General features: G+C 37.1%; 1 protein-coding gene across 1 annotated transcript in view; it reads left to right on the top strand.

The window, feature by feature from the left end:
• FIRRM (FIGNL1 interacting regulator of recombination and mitosis) overlaps nucleotides 1-19,655 on the top strand; it is a 44,959-nt gene that overhangs the window by 4,715 nt on the left and 20,589 nt on the right. Inside the window, exons 3-10 of the mRNA XM_082857369.1 lie at nucleotides 722-810; nucleotides 2,399-2,503; nucleotides 3,220-3,360; nucleotides 5,628-5,793; nucleotides 7,504-7,588; nucleotides 9,304-9,442; nucleotides 14,477-14,557; nucleotides 16,476-16,540. Of these exons, the coding sequence (XP_082713495.1) occupies nucleotides 722-810; nucleotides 2,399-2,503; nucleotides 3,220-3,360; nucleotides 5,628-5,793; nucleotides 7,504-7,588; nucleotides 9,304-9,442; nucleotides 14,477-14,557; nucleotides 16,476-16,540 (871 nt within the window). The remainder of the gene's footprint in view (nucleotides 1-721; nucleotides 811-2,398; nucleotides 2,504-3,219; nucleotides 3,361-5,627; nucleotides 5,794-7,503; nucleotides 7,589-9,303; nucleotides 9,443-14,476; nucleotides 14,558-16,475; nucleotides 16,541-19,655) is intronic.

The following is a 19,655-nucleotide window of genomic DNA, read 5'->3' as shown; positions in this document are numbered from 1 at the left end:
GTAATTTATTTATTTAGTTAGGAGGAGAGGCAGAGTTTACTCATATATTTTGAGTTTTCTATTTACATTTCACTTGATTGTGGAATATTTGTTTATAATCTTGGATCTGTGTGCTGCCTGTGGGGGTCTGATTTTTTTAAGGAACAGTTACTTTTTATCCTGTGTATGAGAGTTGTATATATTCATTATAGAAAATTTGTAACATGCAGAAAAACATAAAAGATAATAAAACAATCATTAATCTGAAATGTTTAAGATTTTGGCATAGGATATTCTCATCTTGATTCTATATATTCCTGCCAGCCTATCGGTTATTCTTTGTATATACATGTTTATATATATATTAAGATCGGAATTACACTATTTGGAAGTTTTTTCATTTTAGCTTAATGTATTGTGGACATTTTATCATGGTTTTAAACGATCTCTAACAATCATTTTAATGATAGCAGATCCTATTCAGTAGATGTACCCAAATCCATTAACTGATCTTCAGTTGCTGTACACATACATTGTTTTGTTTTGTTTTTTAAAATTTTTCTATTATTTCAGGTTGTTTAACTGTTAATAGTTTCTCTACGTAGAATATGGCATTTTGAAACTGTACAAAGCTTTTGATTGCTAGTACTTACATATTCTCAAATCTGGGAAAGGGTAGTGACCTTTGTTGGCTGACATGACTTAATATTGCTACAAAATATGTTACTATTTTCCTTTATAGAAATTCTGAAAATTATTGTAGAAATGTTTTTACCTCATATGAACCACCTGACATTGGAACAGACTTTATTTTCACAAGTGCTGCCAAAGGTATAGTACTATTATTATCTTAATCAATTTACTTGTTATAAAGGCTGTTAAGATCTGGCCTCAGTTTTAGACCATTTATTCTTAATTTCTTAATGTATCACTTTTTTTGTGTTTGGTTGTGCCGCGAGGCTTATGGGATCTTAGTTCCCTGACCAGAGATTGAACCCGGGCCCACAGCAGTGAAAGTGCCAAGTCCTAACGACTGGACTGCCAGGGAATTCCCAATGTATCACATATTTGAAATACAAATAAAATAGTTAAAAATAGATCTTATGTGAGAATATGATGGTGTCAGTATGATCATTAGGTGATTAAAAAACATATTTTCAGAGACTATGGATCCTTTACTAATTGAATTTACATTATTTGTAGTTGGTTTTAAATACTCTTGTATTTTAAAGCTATTCATTGAAAATTGGGATGGATGATGAAGTTAGTTAAGTCTCTTTCTTTATCTTCTCTGTAGAATTTATTAATAATTGTTAAATTTCATTTTCTGGAAAAATGGAGCCAAAATTTATTAAAGAAGCCTAAGAATAAAAATGGCTGGAATATTGGTAAAATCAAGTAACTTAAAAGAAAATATCAGATTCACCAGCTGCATTGTTACCTTTTAGATATATGTGGTATACCTTTTCTCTGAAAAGCAGAGTCATAACTTCTTTTTTTAATTGTGGGAACTAAACATACTTTGGTGACAAAATGAAACATTTTTTTATGATAACTTATCTCTTACTGGAATGGATTTCTAAGTTTAGCTTTGAAACAAATAATTATCAGAACTCCTTTTACTCATATTCACTCGATTGTTCTCTATCTAAAAAGTTTCTTAAAACTTGTTCTTGACTGCCAAAAAAAGGTCCAGCTAGTATATAGATGAAAACGAGATGTTGAGTGTTAACAGGCTTATGGGAAGCAGTACCCTCTTTAGTTACAGTGTGTTGCTGACTATGGTTATTCTTGTAGTGTAGTGTTTAGGCCATTTAACTTGTTGAGAGTATTAAGATCTTAGGTTGGCTAATGTTTCACAGACAAAAACGCTTCGTTCTGAGGTCACGTACTATGTCTCTAACTCAGGAACAGTATTTTGAGTTGGTCAGAAAGGGGAACTGGTTAGAAAACAAGTGAATAGGTAATTCAGCACAAATTCATTACCACTACCAGAAAATATCCTTGTAAATGTTCACATGGATGTTGATTGGTTAAGATATCATCTTTTATTTATTTAAGTGTAAGAGTAGCACTTTTGTTACATCACCAAAAAATGAACTTTGAGTGATATTTTTTTATGGATGTTATTAAGTAGATTCAAATCACAGAAATGGAAGACAAATCAATTTTTGTTGGAGGCTTTTTTTTTTAAGGAGATTCTATTGTAGAAAAATAGTATACAAAAAACAGAAATACTATAGAAACACTATACAAAATATATATTTTATTAACTTTATTAGGTGCAGTTGTTACACTAGACAATATCCCGTAGCTGTTAATAATGCAAAATCAAATCTAATTTATTTCTTTAAAGATATGCCTTTCCTTTTTTAATGACTTCTGTTACTACTGTTTATGACCTGCTTTGTTTTCACAGACTGTGAGATTATTTGATGACATGATGTATGAGTTAACCAGTCAAGCCAGAGGACTATCAAGCCAAAATTTAGAAATCCAGACCACTATAAGAAATATTTTACAGGTATGTCAAATATATTAGAAAGGGGGGTGGGAGAGCTTAAAGAGTGTGAAATATTAATTAACTTTATATTCTCTATATAATGCCCCAATGCTAGAATTAAATTTATAGACTTAAAGATATAAAGATATTGCAAAAAACATAAATTCTGAATTTCTTATACAATTTCATGCTTAGTAAATACCTAAACTCGTATAAGAAGCCAAGTAATCAAGATAGCATGCCCTGCCTGTAATTCTAAAGCGTACGTGTAGAACACCTGCCATATACTTTGAGGTTGTGGGTTAGGATTCCAACTTCTTCTTTTTTTCTTTTTTTTTTAACCAAATGGCTAGCCGGGTTTTTTGGGGGGTTTTTCCCTAAGATTTTTTTTGATGTGGACCATTTTTAAAGTTCTTATTGAATTTGTTACAATATTGCTTCTGTTTTTTCATTTTTGGTTTTTTGGCTACGAGGCATGTGAGATCTTAGCTCCCCGACCAGGGATCGAACCTGTACCCCCTGCGTTGGAAGGCGAAGTCTTAACCACTGGACTGCCAGGGAAGTCCCTAGCCACTTTTAACATTTGTAGTTCTGACAGACTGTAGTTATGTGTAAGGAGGAACAGAGAGAGGGTCCATTTTGCTCACTGCTGTATCCCTAGCACTCAGCATATTGTCTGACACCTTTTAGGTACACAGAAAACATATTCTGAATGAAACTTCTTTCCATATATCCAGACAATGGTACAGCTATTAGGAGCTCTTACAGGATGTGTTCAGCATGTCTGTGCCACTCAGGAATCCATCATTCTAGAAAATATTCACAGTCTTCCCTCCTCAGTCCTACATGTAATCAAAAGTACATTTGTACATTGTAAGGTAAGTGATGGGTCTAAGTACACTTTATTTTTTTTTAACATTTAAAAAAAAATTTTATTTTTTTCTGGCTGAGTTGGGTCTTTGTTGCTGTGCGCGGGCTTTCTCTAGTTGCGGTGAGCGGGGGCTACTCTTTGTTGTGGTGCGCAGGCTTCTCATTGCAGTGGCTTCTCTCATTGCAGAGCACAGGCTCTAGGCACCCGGGCTTCAGGAGTTGTGGCTTGCAGGCTCTGGAGCGCAGGCTTAGTAGTTGTGGTGCATGGGCTTAGTTGCTCCGTGGCATGTGGGATCTTCCTGGACCAGGGCTCAAACTCGAGTCCCCTGCATGGGCAGGTGGATTCTTAACCACTGCGCCACCAGGGAAGCCCTAAGTACACTTTAAATGGCCTAAAATCCATGGGCAAAGGGGCTGAGTTTGTGGTGCTTATAGTATTTGTTCATAAGTTTACATTTTAACCTATATTATTGCAGTGCATTTTTCCATAGAACAAAGACCATGTATGTAAATATTTGTTTCAAAATAAGTAGTTATAAAGAAATCTTAAAAAGGGGGCCCTTGCAGTTTTGTTGTTCTTATTCTATTTCCTCTTGATAAGGAAAGAAGTGATACAGATTTGTGTCAAGTCGCAGGGATCCTCAAATATTTCTGTCATGGCATTGGTGGCTCAGATGAATTGCTTAACAATTAGGTGCCTGTAAAGGGCCACTGACCCTTATTTAGTCCTGAGACAGCTTTAAAGCACAAAAGCTGGCCTAGGATTTGTGGGTCACAGGAAGTTTTGATAATGCTGTTTGTTGGATGAATGAAAATTGCTAGTTAACTAATGCTTCTCTTTGGTGACAGGGTACTGAAATGTCATGCACTGGACCTAATGTTATTTAGCTCCCTTTTAGTTCTATATTTGTAAGATCTTGGAAGTCAGAAATCATATTTTATACATACCTGCATCTCTCAAAGTACACTATGTATAATGGAGGTTCACTAAACGTTTGTTTAATGAATGAATATGTCATTCACTAAGAATCATTAAATTTTTTTTTTTTTTGCTGGTGAGAATTCTTTTCTTTAATTGAAGTACAGTTGATTTACAGTGTTGTGTTAATTACTGCTGTACAGCAAAGTGATTCAGTTATATACATATGTACCTTACTCTTTTTTACTATTCTTTTTCATTATGATTTATCATAGGATACTGAATATAGTTCTCTGTGCTATACAGTAGGACCTTGTTGTTTATCCATTCTATATATGAAAGCTTGCATCTGCTAACCCCAACCTCCCACTCCGTCCTTCCCACAACCCCCTCCCCCTTGGCAACCACCAGTCTGTTCTCTGTGATTCTGTTTCTGTCATAGACAGGTTCATTTGTGTCATATATATATATTTTTTATTTTATAAATTTATTTATTTATTTTTAGCTGCATTGGGTCTTTGTTGCTGTGCGTGGGCTCTATCTAGCTGCTGCGAGTGGGAGCCACTCTTCATTGCGGTGTGTGAGCTTCTCATTGCAGTGGCTTCTCCTGTTTCAGAGCACGGGCTCTAGGTGCGCGGGGCTTCAGTAGTTGTGGCTCGCGGGCTCTAGAGCACAGGCTCAGTAGTTGTGGCGCACGGGCTTAGTTGCTCTGCGGCATGTGGGAGCTTCCCAGACCAGGGATCAAACCCACATCCCCTGCATTGGCAGGCGGACTCTTAACCACTGCGCCACCAGGGAAGTCCCTGTGTCATATTTTAGATTCCACATATAAGTGATATCATATTGTATTTGTCTTTCTCTTTCTGACTTCACTTAGTCTGATAATTTCTAGTTGCATCCATGTTGCTGCAAATGGCATTACTTTGTTCTTTTTTTATGCCTGAGTAGTATTCCATTGTATATATGTACCACATCTTCTTTATCCATTCATCTGTCGATGGACATTTAGGTTGTTTCCATGTATTGGCTATTATGAATAGTGCTGCTATGAACATAGGCATGCATGTATCTTTTTGAATTATAGTTTTGTCCGGATATATGCCCGGGAGTGGGATTGCTAAATCATGGTAATTCTATTTTTAGTTTCCTGAGGAACCTCTGTACTGATCTCCGCAGTGGCTGCACCAACTTACATTCTGATGCTATTCTGCACCCCATGTTTTGCATATGCTCCCCACCCACCGACTCTCTAAAAGCATTACATTTATGAGCTCTGATAGAATGAATTAAAATAAATTTGGCTCTTGAGTTTTTTATGATTTGCTTTTTCTCTCGGTTTTATTCCTTTGTGATCAGAATAGCGAATCTGTTTATTCTGGGCGTTTACACCTAGTCTCAGACCTTCTGCAGGCTCTTTTCAAGGAGGCCTATTCTCTTCAAAAGCAGCTAATGGAACTGCTGGATATGGTTTGCACGGATACTTTAATAGATGAGAATGATGACATTTTGAATATGGTAGTAGGTGAGTGAAAAAAACTTACTACTTAGTATATGCTGTATATTGACTATAAACTGTACATCAGTTAAATTATTGAACCCAATGTTTCTAATGATTCATGATATTATGTGTAAAAAAATTTAAATCCTACCCAATAAACTTTTAATCTCTTAAATTTTAGATTTTGTAAAATTGATATTTGATGCATTAACATAGATTTATATATTTAGTCAATGTTCAAAGTAGGTTGTTACTCCACAGTGATTAACAAAGAAAGTTATGCAATTTTATACCCTCTAAAGTAGTCCACGTTCTGAAGCAGTAGCTTTCAGTGTTTTTAAACCATAACTTCATAGTAAGAAATGAAGTTTGCATTTCTTCCCGGAACACATATAATTACATACTTGTATGTATGTTTGTGAATGTGTATGTATATACTACATTTATTTATTGTACTTGAAATAACATACTCTATTATAGTCTATTTCATTTTTAAAGAATTGCTGATTGCTACTTTATTAATTTCATCACTTACCAATGGATCATGGCCCAGAGTTTGAAAAGCAGTACTCTAATAAAAAGATTGCATTCATAGCTTCAGCATAAAGAGAGTAAGGTGGTTTTGTGCAGTATTATCAGGTATCTTTTGCTCTGTAACAAACCAACCCAAAAATCTATTACATTAAAGTAACTACTAGGGAGTTCCCAGGCTGCCCAGTGGTTAAGACTCGGTGCTTTCACTGCTGGGGCCTGGGTTCAATCCCTGGTCAGGGAACTAAGATCCTGCAAGCCGCGTGGCATGGCAAGAAGGAAAGAAAGAAAGGAAAAAAGAAAGGAGGGAGGGAGGGAGGAAGCAGAGATGGAGGGAAAGAGAGGGAGGGGGGGAGAGAGGAAGGAAGAAAGAAATCAAGCAACTACTGTTTCATTTATTCATGATTCTGACTTAGTGTTTTAGGCTGGGCTCAGGTAGAACAGCTTTCTCTGCTTCACATGGCGTAACTGGCTCACTCAGTTTGTGGTCACTGACCTCACTCATGGTCGTTTGTCGGCAGAGGGAGAGATAATGTCCTGAGCCAGTCCCATGTAGCTCATCATGCAGCAGGTTAGCCCAGGCTCAGCTACCTGCTGATGGCCTCAAGGGTCCTAAGAGCAGCAAGAGAGGGCAGGCCCCAGCGTGCAGGCACGTTTAAAGTCTCTGCTTGGTTTATGTTTATTTTTGTCCTGTTGACCAAGTTATGTCGCGAAGCCCAGGGTCTGTGGAAGCAAACTGACTAAGAGCAGTTCTGGACACAGAAAGGGGGTTTATTGTGCCCATTTTAACAAATAATCTACCTCAGGCAAAGTACAAGCCTTAATGAGTACTGTGCAAATTCATTTGATTCTTCCTTGTTAGGTTTTCTTTCCTTAGCAGTATGTTTTGTCATTTTTGATTTGAATATCTGTAGAATGTTTCAGTTACAATAGGGCATAATTTTTAGTCCACTGAACATTTTTAGTTTTATTTAGGTCATAGAGTAGGTGTAAACATCAAACTTAATTTTCTATAATTTATAAAAACCCTAAATCAAAAGCGTGACACTTACTTTCACTAATTATTTTGAGATAATTTTTTTCAAATTGTATTGCCTATTTTAGCAAATGTCAAAATTGTTCAGTAGGTATTTTTAAATATAGAAGAAACTCACCCCATATGACCTTTGAATGTCCTAAGAGTTCTGTTATCTTTCTTTGTAGTTATTCATTCATTGCTGGATATCTGCTCTGTTATTTCCAGTATGGACCATGCATTTCATGCCAATACTTGGAAATTTATAATTAAGTAAGTTTCTGTTTTGTTTTGTTTTTACTTTTTGTAATATATTTTCCGTATCCAAAAGTCTTAATTATTTGTAAGTTTTCTTAGATTGCATTTAAAACATTTTGTATGGGTGTGTACAATGTTTACTGACACTGCTCTCTTATAATCCAAATGTTGTACATGTAGCTCCCAAACTAAATCATACTTCTTTATCCTGCTCTCTCTAAAATTAAAAAAAGTTCTACTCAGTTAGCTAGTACATCTGAAATAATGGGCCATGGGTCTTAACCATGTGCCTACTGCTACTGTTGTTTAACTGACTATCAAGTATCCTACTTCCAGGCTTAGATAAATTAATAATCATAATTAGAGTTGAATATAATCCCCTCATTATATACTTTTGAGTTGTTCAATTTTAATTCCATATATAATTTTAACTAGAGCGTTATGAAGGATTGCTAGGGAGAGTGTCCACAGCATTCATCAGATTCTTGGGGGTGGGAGGAAATATAGTTGAGATGTAAAAATGGTTAAGAACCTCTACTTTATACATATGCATAAAACATTAAAGGTAGTGTAATACTTTCAGGTCTTAGGTGTTTTTCTTGCACCACCAGGTCATTACGTTGCCAACAAGTAATAATGCAGTGATTCAAAGTGTCAACTCAGAGCCATACCGCATATGCTTGAGTCCATTCTGAAATCACTTACCCCTCTGGAACTCTTAGGCAATTTGGTTAATTTCTCTGAGTCTTAGTTTGCTCATCTGAAAGTGGGAGTTATAACAATAGCACCTTCTTTGTGGGGTTATAGTGAGAATTGAGTTTATCAGTGTGAAATGCTTGCAACTCTGCAAGTCACACAGTGAGTGCCCAGTGAATTAGCCACACCACACCACACCACGCCATCGCCATCGCCATCGCCATCGCCATCACCATCACCATTGAATATCTTCCAGTCTTGCCCCGCTCTGATTCATTTTCTATCCAGCATTCATACTGATCTTCTAAAAATGTAAATCAGATCATGTCACTCTACTGCTTAAAATCCATCCCAGTTTACTAAGAGTAACAACCTAATCCTCTCTGGCTCCCGCCTTCTTCACCAGCCCATCTCCATTGCGCTCTCCCTGTTCTCAGCTCCTCAAACATAACAAACTCTCCTGTCCCAGAGCCTTTTCACAGCTTTTCCCTCTGCCTGGGATGCTTCTCTCTTGTACTCTACACCTTGCTAATTCCTGCTTATCTTTCAGTTCTCAGTTTAAGTGTTACGTCTTGATGGTAGCATTCTTTTCATCCTCACCCTGAGAATCAGTTAGATTAGATCTCTCTATTGTAGCATCCTGGACTCTTCCATCTTAACATTCATCACAGCTGTAATCAATTAACTATTCTTACACTATTTAATGTTCTCTTTTGTGCTAGACCACAAATTCCATGCAGACAGGGCAGAGATTGTGTCTTTTCATTCACCCCTCTATCTCCAGGGCTTCACAGTGTCTGGCATATAGGTAAGAGTTCAATTAATATTTTATAAGGAGAAATAAAAAATTATCAACTTACTCAAACTAACATGACAGCTTCAGAGGCAACGTCAGTACATCTTAATTATGCCGTGTCTGTTATATATGATGCATTTTGATTTTTTACATGTTCTTTCAAGTCATATTTTTATGGTCCTAAGTTACTTGATATGTTACTTGTGGTGATTATATTCTTTTCTTTTTATTCATTTAGGCAGAGCCTTAAGCACCAGTCGGTTATAAAGAGTCAGCTGAAACACAAAGATATAATTACTAGCTTGTGCGAAGACATTCTTTTCTCCTTCCGTTCTTGTTTACAGTTAGCTGAGCAGATGACACAATCAGATGCCCAGGTAAAAATATGGTCTAACAACACTGTGAACTGCGGCTCTTTTTCTTTTGGCAGTTACTAAATCTCATTTAGATCTATGGATCAGTTTACCTAAAAGGGTTTTAATTTGTTTTGTTTTTGTTTTCAATCTGTGGGATTATTTACAGCCCATAATTACTTTTCACTCAGAGCATTGCATTAGACCCCTATCTGCTTTCGTTCCATCTATAGTCTATCTGTCCCTGCCTTTTTATATACTCACTGGTTGGTCAAGGCATTCTCCTCAGAATCTTTTCTACCCTTGGACAAAAATCTAATTCCTTAGTCCTGTATTTATTTAAGGTTGTCTTGATGATATAGCCACAGTCAACCTTTTCTTCACCAATCCATTACAACCTGTAGAGATGCAGTATACAGCTGTGTGTATACTTGGTGTATACTTACATTTGTATTGATTTCAAAAAGTTATAGTGTTGAATTGGCACCCCTTTTATAAAACAGATTGTATTCTAAAAATTTTTAATATGCTTATTGGGAATTGCAGTATATTTTCCTATAAGAGTGTTTATACATAGTGCCTTCTGTTCTCACACTAGCTCTTTTAAGTTTGTTTAACTCGTAATAGTCCTAAATTATAGGATTAATAGTAGTCAGGACCTCACAGTTATAAGCAATAATTTCAGTGGGAAAATGAGTTAAATATTTCTCCGTAGAATAACAGTAACATCCCTTCCTGTTGTAGACCTGCAAACTGATACAGGGTATTCCTCTGTACCTGTGCTCTTCCCTGCCCAGCAGCTATGGGGGTGGACATGTAAGGATTCATCCAGTTCCTAAACACTGATCACAACTCATGGGGCGGGGATGATCTGGAAAGACAAACCCGAGAGGAGGGTGGAAGTTTGAAAAGGGGCCCTGAAGTTGGTAAGAGGGAGTGAGGAGTAACTTTAGGAAGGGGCACACCCTTTCCTTCTTGCTTCTCTTCTTTTTCTCTTTATCTATCCTTCCCTTACATCCTTTTTTCCTTTTCTTTTCTGTCCCCGCTTCCTTCATATACCCTTTCTGATTCCCCTCACCTTCCCGAAAGGAGAAGGCATTTTGTTGGGTATCCTGTGTCAATGGCAGGAAGGATGTTCCCTTATCCACCTTTATCCTATACCTCTGTATCCTCAACCTCAACCTTCTCTTTTTCCAATTTCCATCTTGCTTATCTTGACACCACAGATCCCCCAGTTAGAGTTACTTGGAGAGTGAGATTAGACAGAGATTCCTGGACAGGAGTGAGATGGGGAAAGCCCAAGCCACAGTATAGTCTATAATGGAAGAAGAAAGAGAGATCCCAAGGGTACCTGACCAGGATGGCTATTTGTACATGAAGTACTGAATACACAAGTTCAGTGTATATAAACTGCTTGTATATGAAAATCAGAGAATTTAAATAGTAAACTTTCCAAGCAAATTTTCATGTTTTGCCTTACTTGTTTTTCTTTACTTATTTGGTACTGATAAATGTAACTAGCACTACTTACTGTCCATTGCCTGAAATGGAGCTTTGAGAAGGTCTGTGTAGTTTCTCCATTCTTAACTCTAAATTTTGATTAGCATCGCCCTCTGCTGTTCACTGTTGATATTTATTGAAGAATCAAACTATTTCATTAAATTCTTCCAAGCAGTTTTTTCACCTTGTTTTTAAAAACGTCAGAATAAAACCTCTAGATTTCATAGGTAATATGCTATTTATGGAAGCATGTAGATGTATCAGTCCCTAAATTAGGTTCCTGAGGCTGCTATAACAAATTACCACAAATCAGGTGGCAAATTTGTTTGCTCACACTTCTAGAGGATAGAAGTCTGAAATGTGTCAGCAGGGCCCTGTTCTCTTGAAGGCTCTAGGGGAGAGTCTGCTCCATGCCTTTCTTAGTTTCTGCTATCACTGGCATTCCTTGGCTTGCAGCTGTATAACTTCAGTCTCCGCCACCATCATCACGTGGTGTCCTCTCCCTGTCTCTTCTTATCATCTTCCTAATAGGGACACCAGTCATGTTAGATTAAGGGCACATCCTACTCCAGTATGACCTCATCTGAACTAATTGCGCCTACAATGTCCCTACTTCCAAATAAAGGTACTGGGGGTTAGGGCTTCACTCTGTCTTTTTAGGGGACACAGTTCAACCTGTGACAGCCTCTAAAATTGATATTTATTCTCTCTTAAGTCTTGAACATGGTTTCAAAATGAGATTGTTATATTAGACTTTGTAACAAGCTTTTTAGCCACAAATAATTTAGTTTTTCTATAAAGATAGGGAAATTTATTTGTAACACTCTTAGATATAAATTTAATTTGCACTGTAATTCCTACTTTTGTTCGTAGAATGCTTACTGAAAGTTATATTCAGAAAATAAACTCATATTTTTATATGTATTGCCTACACTTAGATTCATTGCTCACTACATTCAGATTTTATCGGTATTTTTCTTGTTTTATTTAAAAAAAGGAAGACTGAATACTCAGTATTTTGAAACATTAAAAATGGTTTTCCTTGTTTATATCCCCACCCCCCCTTTTTTACTGGCATTGAGATGCAAACTTTCTGACTTAAACAGTTGAGTAAATCAAGGTGGGATAGTATTTGTGTTGTACACTTGCTTTTTGAAAATGTGAAAATCAGCTCTAGATTTAATTGGTATGCTATTTAGTGATGAAGTAAAACCAGAGTCTTCAACCAAATCTTATACAATTTCCTCTTGAATGAGAAAGAAAAATTTAAAGTAGGCGAACATGATAAGTTGTGTGTCACCATTTATTCATTTAATTCATTTACCAGCTGTCTCTAGAGTCCTTACTGTGTGCCAGAAAATGTGCTGGGTACTAAATCAGCCATATCTTTCTGCCTCCAATAACTTATAGTCTAGGTTGGGAGATAGTAAAAGCAGGTAATTAGACTAGTGTGATCTTCGGAGAATTGCGGGTTTGCCTATGTGAGTAAAGGTAGAAACCCAATCATGAAGTCAATAACAGTTTCTTGTAATGTGACATCTAAGCTGAATAAAATTTCTTATTGAGTATCTTATAAGTATCTTAAATTCATTTTTAATCTCTGTCCTTTTAAACTTCCATAGCAGTGTATGAGAGAGTTCATAATTATCAAAGAAGTGAATTTTCACCTAACTTACTCTTGCTGAGGAAAATTGACTATTTCCAAATATTTTTATAAAAGGTAAAAATGAAGGGTCATACTCAATTAGTGGATCATTCAATTCCACTTTGATTGGTTTAATTAAGGTTTTGATATATTTTTGTAAAGAGATTGAACATACACAGTTAATAAAGTTATTTCATTTGAAATTATTCTCCAAATTAAAGATAATAATGTATCTGTTTGACTTAATTTTAAGGTACTAATTTAAAGCTCTTTGGCGTATAGTGTGTATTACACATTTGGATGACATGACAACCAATATTTATTAAGCTAAGTTGCCTAAGTGTCAGACACTATTTAAACCTCACAGTAACCTTAGTGTAAGCCACATTGCACCCTCATAGAGAGGCTTGGTAACTTTCCCACGATCATGCAGATGTAGTGGTAAGGCCAGGATTTCAATCCAGTTAGGGTGACTCCACTGTCCTCTACATCCCCTGTATACACATAGATATCTTGGCATTACCCAGTGTTTTATCAACTTACAAATGTAATACATGCTCAGAAAACGCTCACACATTACACAAATACCTAACATGGACAGTGAAATCCTACTTTAATCTGCTACAGAGAACCACAGGTAAGATTTCGATTTATTTTGGGAGGGTTAGGGAGGAAATATTAACACATAACACACATTTAAAAATAATAATAGGGGGCTTCCCTGGTGGCGCAGTGGTTGAGAGTCCGCCTGCCGATGCAGGGGACACGGGTTCGTGCCCCGGTCCGGGAAGATCCCACATGCCGCGGAGCGGCTGGGCTCGTGAGCCATGGCCGCTGAGCCTGCGCGTCCGGAGCCTGTGCTCCGCAACGGGAGAGGCCACAACAGTGAGAGGCCCACGTACCACCAAAAAAAAAAAAAAAAAAATAATAATAATAATAATAATAGGATGATATTATACATATTGTTTTGCAGCATGATTTTTTACTTAATCTGTCTTAGGGCTTTCTGTATTCCTGAAGGTATATCTACCCAATTCCTTTTAATAGCTCTATGCTACTACATTTTGTGAATATACCTTGAATTTTTTTTTTTTTAATAATGAATCTCTATGTATTCATCATCCAATTTCATACCTTGAATTTATTTAACCATTCTCCAGCTGATGGATACTGGATTTATTTCCATTTTCATTATATAAGAAAGACTGCATTGCATACCTGTGCTGGTATTTCTATAGGATATATTTCCCAAAGTGGGATTGCTACTGGGTCAAGGAATTTATAACACTCTAGCTTTTAATAATAATGCAAAGAGTGTATTATTTTATGCTCCCATGACTGTTAAAATAAAGTGCTTGCTACTCCACTTCCTCAACTCTGGGATATTATCAGTCTTAAATCTTTGCTAATCAAATAGTTTTCTCCCCTCCCCCTTCAAAAGATATGTAATTAGGTTGTAATTTAGAATTTTTCAATTTTAGTTTATTGGAAATTTATATTTTCTGTGAACTGCCTTCTCATGTCTTACCTGTTTTCTTTTATATCTCATTCTTTTATTTATTTGTAAGACCTTTTTCTTTTGACCATCTACTGATCCCCATATAGCAAAGAACAATAAGGTATTAAAAGTTTCTTTCACTTTCAGATCAATCAAAAATGATCACCTCTTTTGCTGTTATAGATTAAGATTTCTTTTCAGTGATGTAGAGTTTAATTTTTTGACATATTTTATCATTTGGTGTGTGTTTGTATTGCTTATAACAACTCAGAGAAGAATTACTTTTTTATGGAAAATGTTTACACTCTGTTTATTAAGAGATCTTTTTAGAAAATATTGTCTCATTTACAAGTTTAGCTAATTTCATATTCTTTTCCCATTCATTATGCTTTCTTATTTCCTTTTTTTGGAACAGGATAATACTGACTGCAAATTATTTCAGAAAACACTCAAATTGTGTCGTTTCTTTGCCAACTCCCTTTTGCACTATACTAAGGTAAGGCTTATTTTTTTTAATAGTGCGTGAATGTGAAATCTACAATACATTGTAAGTTATCCTGTTTTTATCATTCCTGCCCAAAACAATCTTTTGAAGTTATTTAGTCAAGAGTATATTTTGTAGGGTTTTTGGTTTTATATTGTTAATTGTTAAATATTGAGCATCTGTTATTTAAGTTGCTACCATCATATTGTTACTGATTTGTTTTTTTTTAATTTTTTTGAGGATTTATTTATTATTTTTGGCTGCATTGGGTCTTTATTGCTGCGCGTGGGCTTCCTCTAGTTGCGGCGAGCAGGGGCTACTCTTTGTTGCAGTGCATGGGCTTCTCGTTGCGGTGGCTTCTCTTGTTGTGGAGCACAGGCTCTAGGCACATTGGCTTCAGCAGTTGCAGCACACAGGCTCAGTAGTTGCGTCACACAGGCCCTAGAGCGCACGGGCTTCAGTAGTTGCGGTGCATGGGCTCAGTGGTTGTGATACGTGGGCTCTAGGGTGCACAAGCTTCAGTAGTTGTGGCACATGGGCTCAGTAGTTGTGGCTTGTGGGCTGTAGAGCACAGGCGCACAGGCGCACAGGCTTAGTTGCTCTGCGGCATGTGGGATCGTTCTGGACCAGGGCTTGAACCTGTGTCCCCTGCATTGGCAGGCAGATTCTTAACCACTGCGCCATCAGGGAAGTCCATATTGTTACTAGTTTTATTCAGTTTTCTGAAAAATTTATTTCTGTAAGCATAAACAAAATTATTTCTATAAGCCCAGATCAGTTTTCGGAAGATAATTCAATTTGCCTTTAAATACTGTTTATAAATTATTTCTACCATATTTCTAAATTAGGTTGTTAAAGTTTAAATGTTCAAACTTATGACAATTTTAAGAAGACCTGTCTATTTGGGACTCATCAGGATAGCATAGTGATTGTTGAAGATATATGAATAGAATAGATAAGCTGTCAAGGGAGATTATTTGGAAAGAAGAGGAGAGAATACTTAACAGCAGCCAGTGAAAGAAATACCAATAGTAATAAATATTTGTAACTAAAAGAAGAAAACTATTGTCCATGTCGAATTTGTTTTTGACCTTGTCTTCCTCCTTTCTGAGGAAAAGATAAGGATCTCTGATGACTGTTTATTAGTCAGAATTCCATGGCAGGCTCACTGACTACTGACACATTGCCATCCTTGTTGGTGTGCTGTCGGAGTTCATCCTTCGGGGCCACTACCACTTACCGTAGCTGGCTGCTCTAACACCGGGTTCCCTACAGCTCGCAGGGTGTGTATTTCAGTGGCAGAGGTACAGTGGCACTTGTTGAGCAGTTACCCATCTGATATTTGCCGGAGTTGTTAGGAGGCAAAATTGTGCCTAATTATTCCATTTTTAAATCAATTCTTTTCTTTCAGGGGAATTTAAATTTTTTAAATAATTAGCTATCAGCTTGTTTTCTATATCATATAATACAATTAAAACTATTTCTTTGACATTCTAAGAGATAGCATAACCATAGTGGATAGAGCAGTCACAACTGTACTTGAATCCCAGCCCTACTGGTTTTTAGCTATGTGTCTCAGGTTGCTTGATACCTTAGCTTCAGCTTTCTAGCCTATAAAATGGGGGCAGTAATATGTCATAATATTTTTGAGAGGACTAAAATAATGTACGTAAAGTCACTACACGTCTACTGAGCATTTGGAGATATTCAGTAAATGATAGTTCCTAATTGTGGTTGCATTGATAGTTTTAACAGTAAAGAATTTTAGGTGCTTTTAGCCTCATCCCCTTTTTTATTCTCATCCAAGAAAATTTTTTTCCCTATGTAGCACATCTGGGATTTTATTTTATTTTGCATGCCTTTGGTGAGAGGATCTATTTTAGCAAAGCACATTGTGTATAAAGCGTGAATAGAGTTCCTTTATTTTTAGGAATTTCTTCCTTTCCTGTCTGATTCTTGCTGTACATTGCACCAGCTTTATCTTCAGGTACACAGGTAAGAAGACTGCTCTATGACCATTAAAATGTAATAGAGCCATATGAGCCATGCAAACATTAATGTATATCATTTAAAAATAAAATATCACAGTAATTTTTTCTTAATGTTTTAGTGAATTTTTGTCTGCTTGCTTAAAATTAATGGAGATGGAAGCTTTTAAGGAATAGGTTCCGTATGAGTTTTACTTATCTTTATATTCTTTTTTTTTTTTTTTTTAGTTGTTTTTTTATTTTGTTTTTTGTTTTTCGTGGTACGCGGGCCTCTCACTGTCGTGGCCTCTCCCGTTGCGGAGCACAGGCTCCGGATGCGCAGGCTCAGCGGCCATGGCTCACGGGCCCAGCCGCTCCGCGGCATGTGGGATCTTCCCGGAACGGGTCACGAACCTGTGTCCCCTGCATCGGCAGGCGGACTCTCAACCACTGCGCCACCAGGGAAGCCCTTATCTTTATATTCTTAACTAGTACTTTATATCCAGGTGATGAATATTGGCATGATGATAAATACCAAAGGAAAAAAAAAGAGGTTATATATACGTGCATACCTTTTGTATCAGCATAGCGTTTTTTATCTTTCTTAATTTTTATTTTACTTCTATGAGATTTAATTCAAGTAGTAGTTGAATCCATCCCAGAAAAAAAGTTACAGAAAGGGTGTCATAATTTAGATGAGGGCTAAGTGACATCTAAAATTGATAGTAGCCTCAGAAGAGCCCTTGATTTGACACTAAAAGACTCTGTCAGCTCATTCATCAGCAACCCTCTTATACTTCCTTAATCCGTTTAGTCTCCCAGACAACTTTTCATACCTCTCCCTCTTCAAACATCCTAAATCTCCAGCACCACCTCCCCATTTCTCATTGTCAATGAATGTCCTCACTGTGTGTGTCCCTGAGAAAAGTGGAAGCAATTGAAAGAGAGCTTCCATATTCTCCTTCTGACACATCAACTATTCTATCTGTATCTAGGCCCATATATTTGCTTGTCCCATGAGTGAAATGTCTGTGTGCCTGTCTAAGGCCAGCGTCTATTCATTCATTGAATTTCACCCTCTCTCACATGCTCAGGGACCTTACTTTAGAAGTTGTTCCTTTTCCCACTTGCATCATCAGTCTTCCCTGCTTTCTCATTCTCATGAGTATACCAACATGCTGTTATTTTTCCCATCTTAAGAACAATATAAAACAAAATCTCTCGACTCTACATCCTCCTCCAAATAAACACCTTCCCATTTTTCTGCATGTGTTTAGAAAGAGTTGTCTTTACCACTGTCTCTACTTTCTTTTTCAAAGCTACTCCCGTCAGGCTTTCTATTCCACTACTTCATCAAAACAGCTCTTGTTAAGGTCATCAGTGACTCCATGTTGCTACATCTAGTGGGCAGTTTTAGGCTTCATCTTATGTAACCTGTCAGCAGCACTTAACCATTTCATTTGGACTCTTTCTTCTGTTGGCTTCCAAGACACCTCTCCTCAGCAGGTTCCTCCTCATCTCTCCAGCTACTTTAAGTTGGGTGTGCCCAGCACTCCGTCTTCAGGCCTCTCCTCTCCTCTATGTTCATTTAGTCTCAAGACTTTAAATTTATGTCTCTCCCCTTTAATGTCTAACTGCCAATCAGGACATGTGTACTTAAATTGACGCAAACCAAAATCCTGATTCCAACCCATTTCATCTGTCCGCCACTCCCCAACCCCCAAAATCTGCTCCTCTTGTCGCTTCCTCATTTCAGTTTAAGTGGTAATTTGGTTCTTCATATTGATCAGGTCAAAAAACCTTCCTGTCATCTTTGATGTTTGTCTTGCTCTCATACCCCTCATCTAGTCCATCAGCAAAATCTGTCAGTATCACCTTCAGTATAAATATGTATATGCCCTGCATATAAAGAGAATCCAGCCACTTCTCACCACTTAAACGGCTACCATTCAATCTCATCCACTGTTATTTTCTTGCCTGCATTTTTGCGAAAGAACATCGTATCTACTGTCTCTGTTTCCACCCTTGCCTTGCTCTGGTCTGTTCTCCATATGGTAGCCGAAGTGAGTGATAAAACATAAATTAGATCATGTGACTTCTCTGCACAAACTCTCAAATGACCCACATTCAAACAGAATTCAATAGAATTTCAAATAGAAATTCAATGGAATTTCCTGTCCACCTTAGCACTTATTAACATCTACTATATTGTGTATTTACTTACTCACTTACTTGTTAACTTCTCCCCTTCATTAGAGTATACACTAGGTAAAGGCATTAACTTTGTATATTCTGTTTACTACTATATCACACGCTCCTAGAAAGGTACATGACATATACATAGGCACTTTATAAACATTTGTCAAATAAATTAATTTAAAAATGTATCATTTGATTGAAAAACACACACTTGCTTTGATGTTCAGTAGCTGTAGTTCAAATCTGTGGAGTTTCCTTACTTTTGTTGTATTTTATATGTCTTTCACCTTATAATTTCACTTAGAATTTAGTCCTCACAACTCTGAATCAGTGTTACAAGTGAAGAAAGTGAGGCTCAGAGAGGTCGAATGAATGAACCAAAGTCACATAACTAGTAATTGACAGACTGGTGCTTCTTCCATCACACTACAAAGGCCTCAAGTGTTTATATTAATTGCTTCCTTTTAAATGCTGTCATCCCCTGCTAGACAGGGTTTTCTCATGTACTGTCAAGTGTGCCACAGTTAAAATAACATGGCAAAAAATACTGAATACATATCTTATTTCACATAGGTTTTTTTTTTTTTTTTTTTTGCGGTACGCGGGCATCTCACTGTTGCGGCCTCTCCCGTCGCGGAGCACAGGCTCCGGACGCGCAGGCTCAGCGGCCACGGCTCACGGGCCCAGCCGCTCCGCAGCATGTGGAATATTCCCGGACCGGGGCACGAACCCACGTCCCCAGCATCGGCAGGCAGACTCTCAGCCACTGCGCCACCAGGGAAGCCCTCACGTAGGTTTTGATCGAAGTTTAGTTTAAATCTCAGTTACTGAGACATTTTCCATGAAATTCTTTGCATCTCCCTTCAGTGTTAGTATACAGTTTGTTCTTACAAAACTCTTGCTTCTGAGAAACTGAGCATTAAATTCATAGTAAATTCAGCATT

Source organism: Leucopleurus acutus, assembly GCF_964270905.1.
Source record: "Leucopleurus acutus genome assembly, chromosome: 2".
Lineage (NCBI taxonomy): Eukaryota > Metazoa > Chordata > Mammalia > Artiodactyla > Delphinidae > Leucopleurus > Leucopleurus acutus.
Note: the sequence above shows the minus strand (reverse complement) of the source record. Positions and strands in the feature narration are given on the sequence as shown.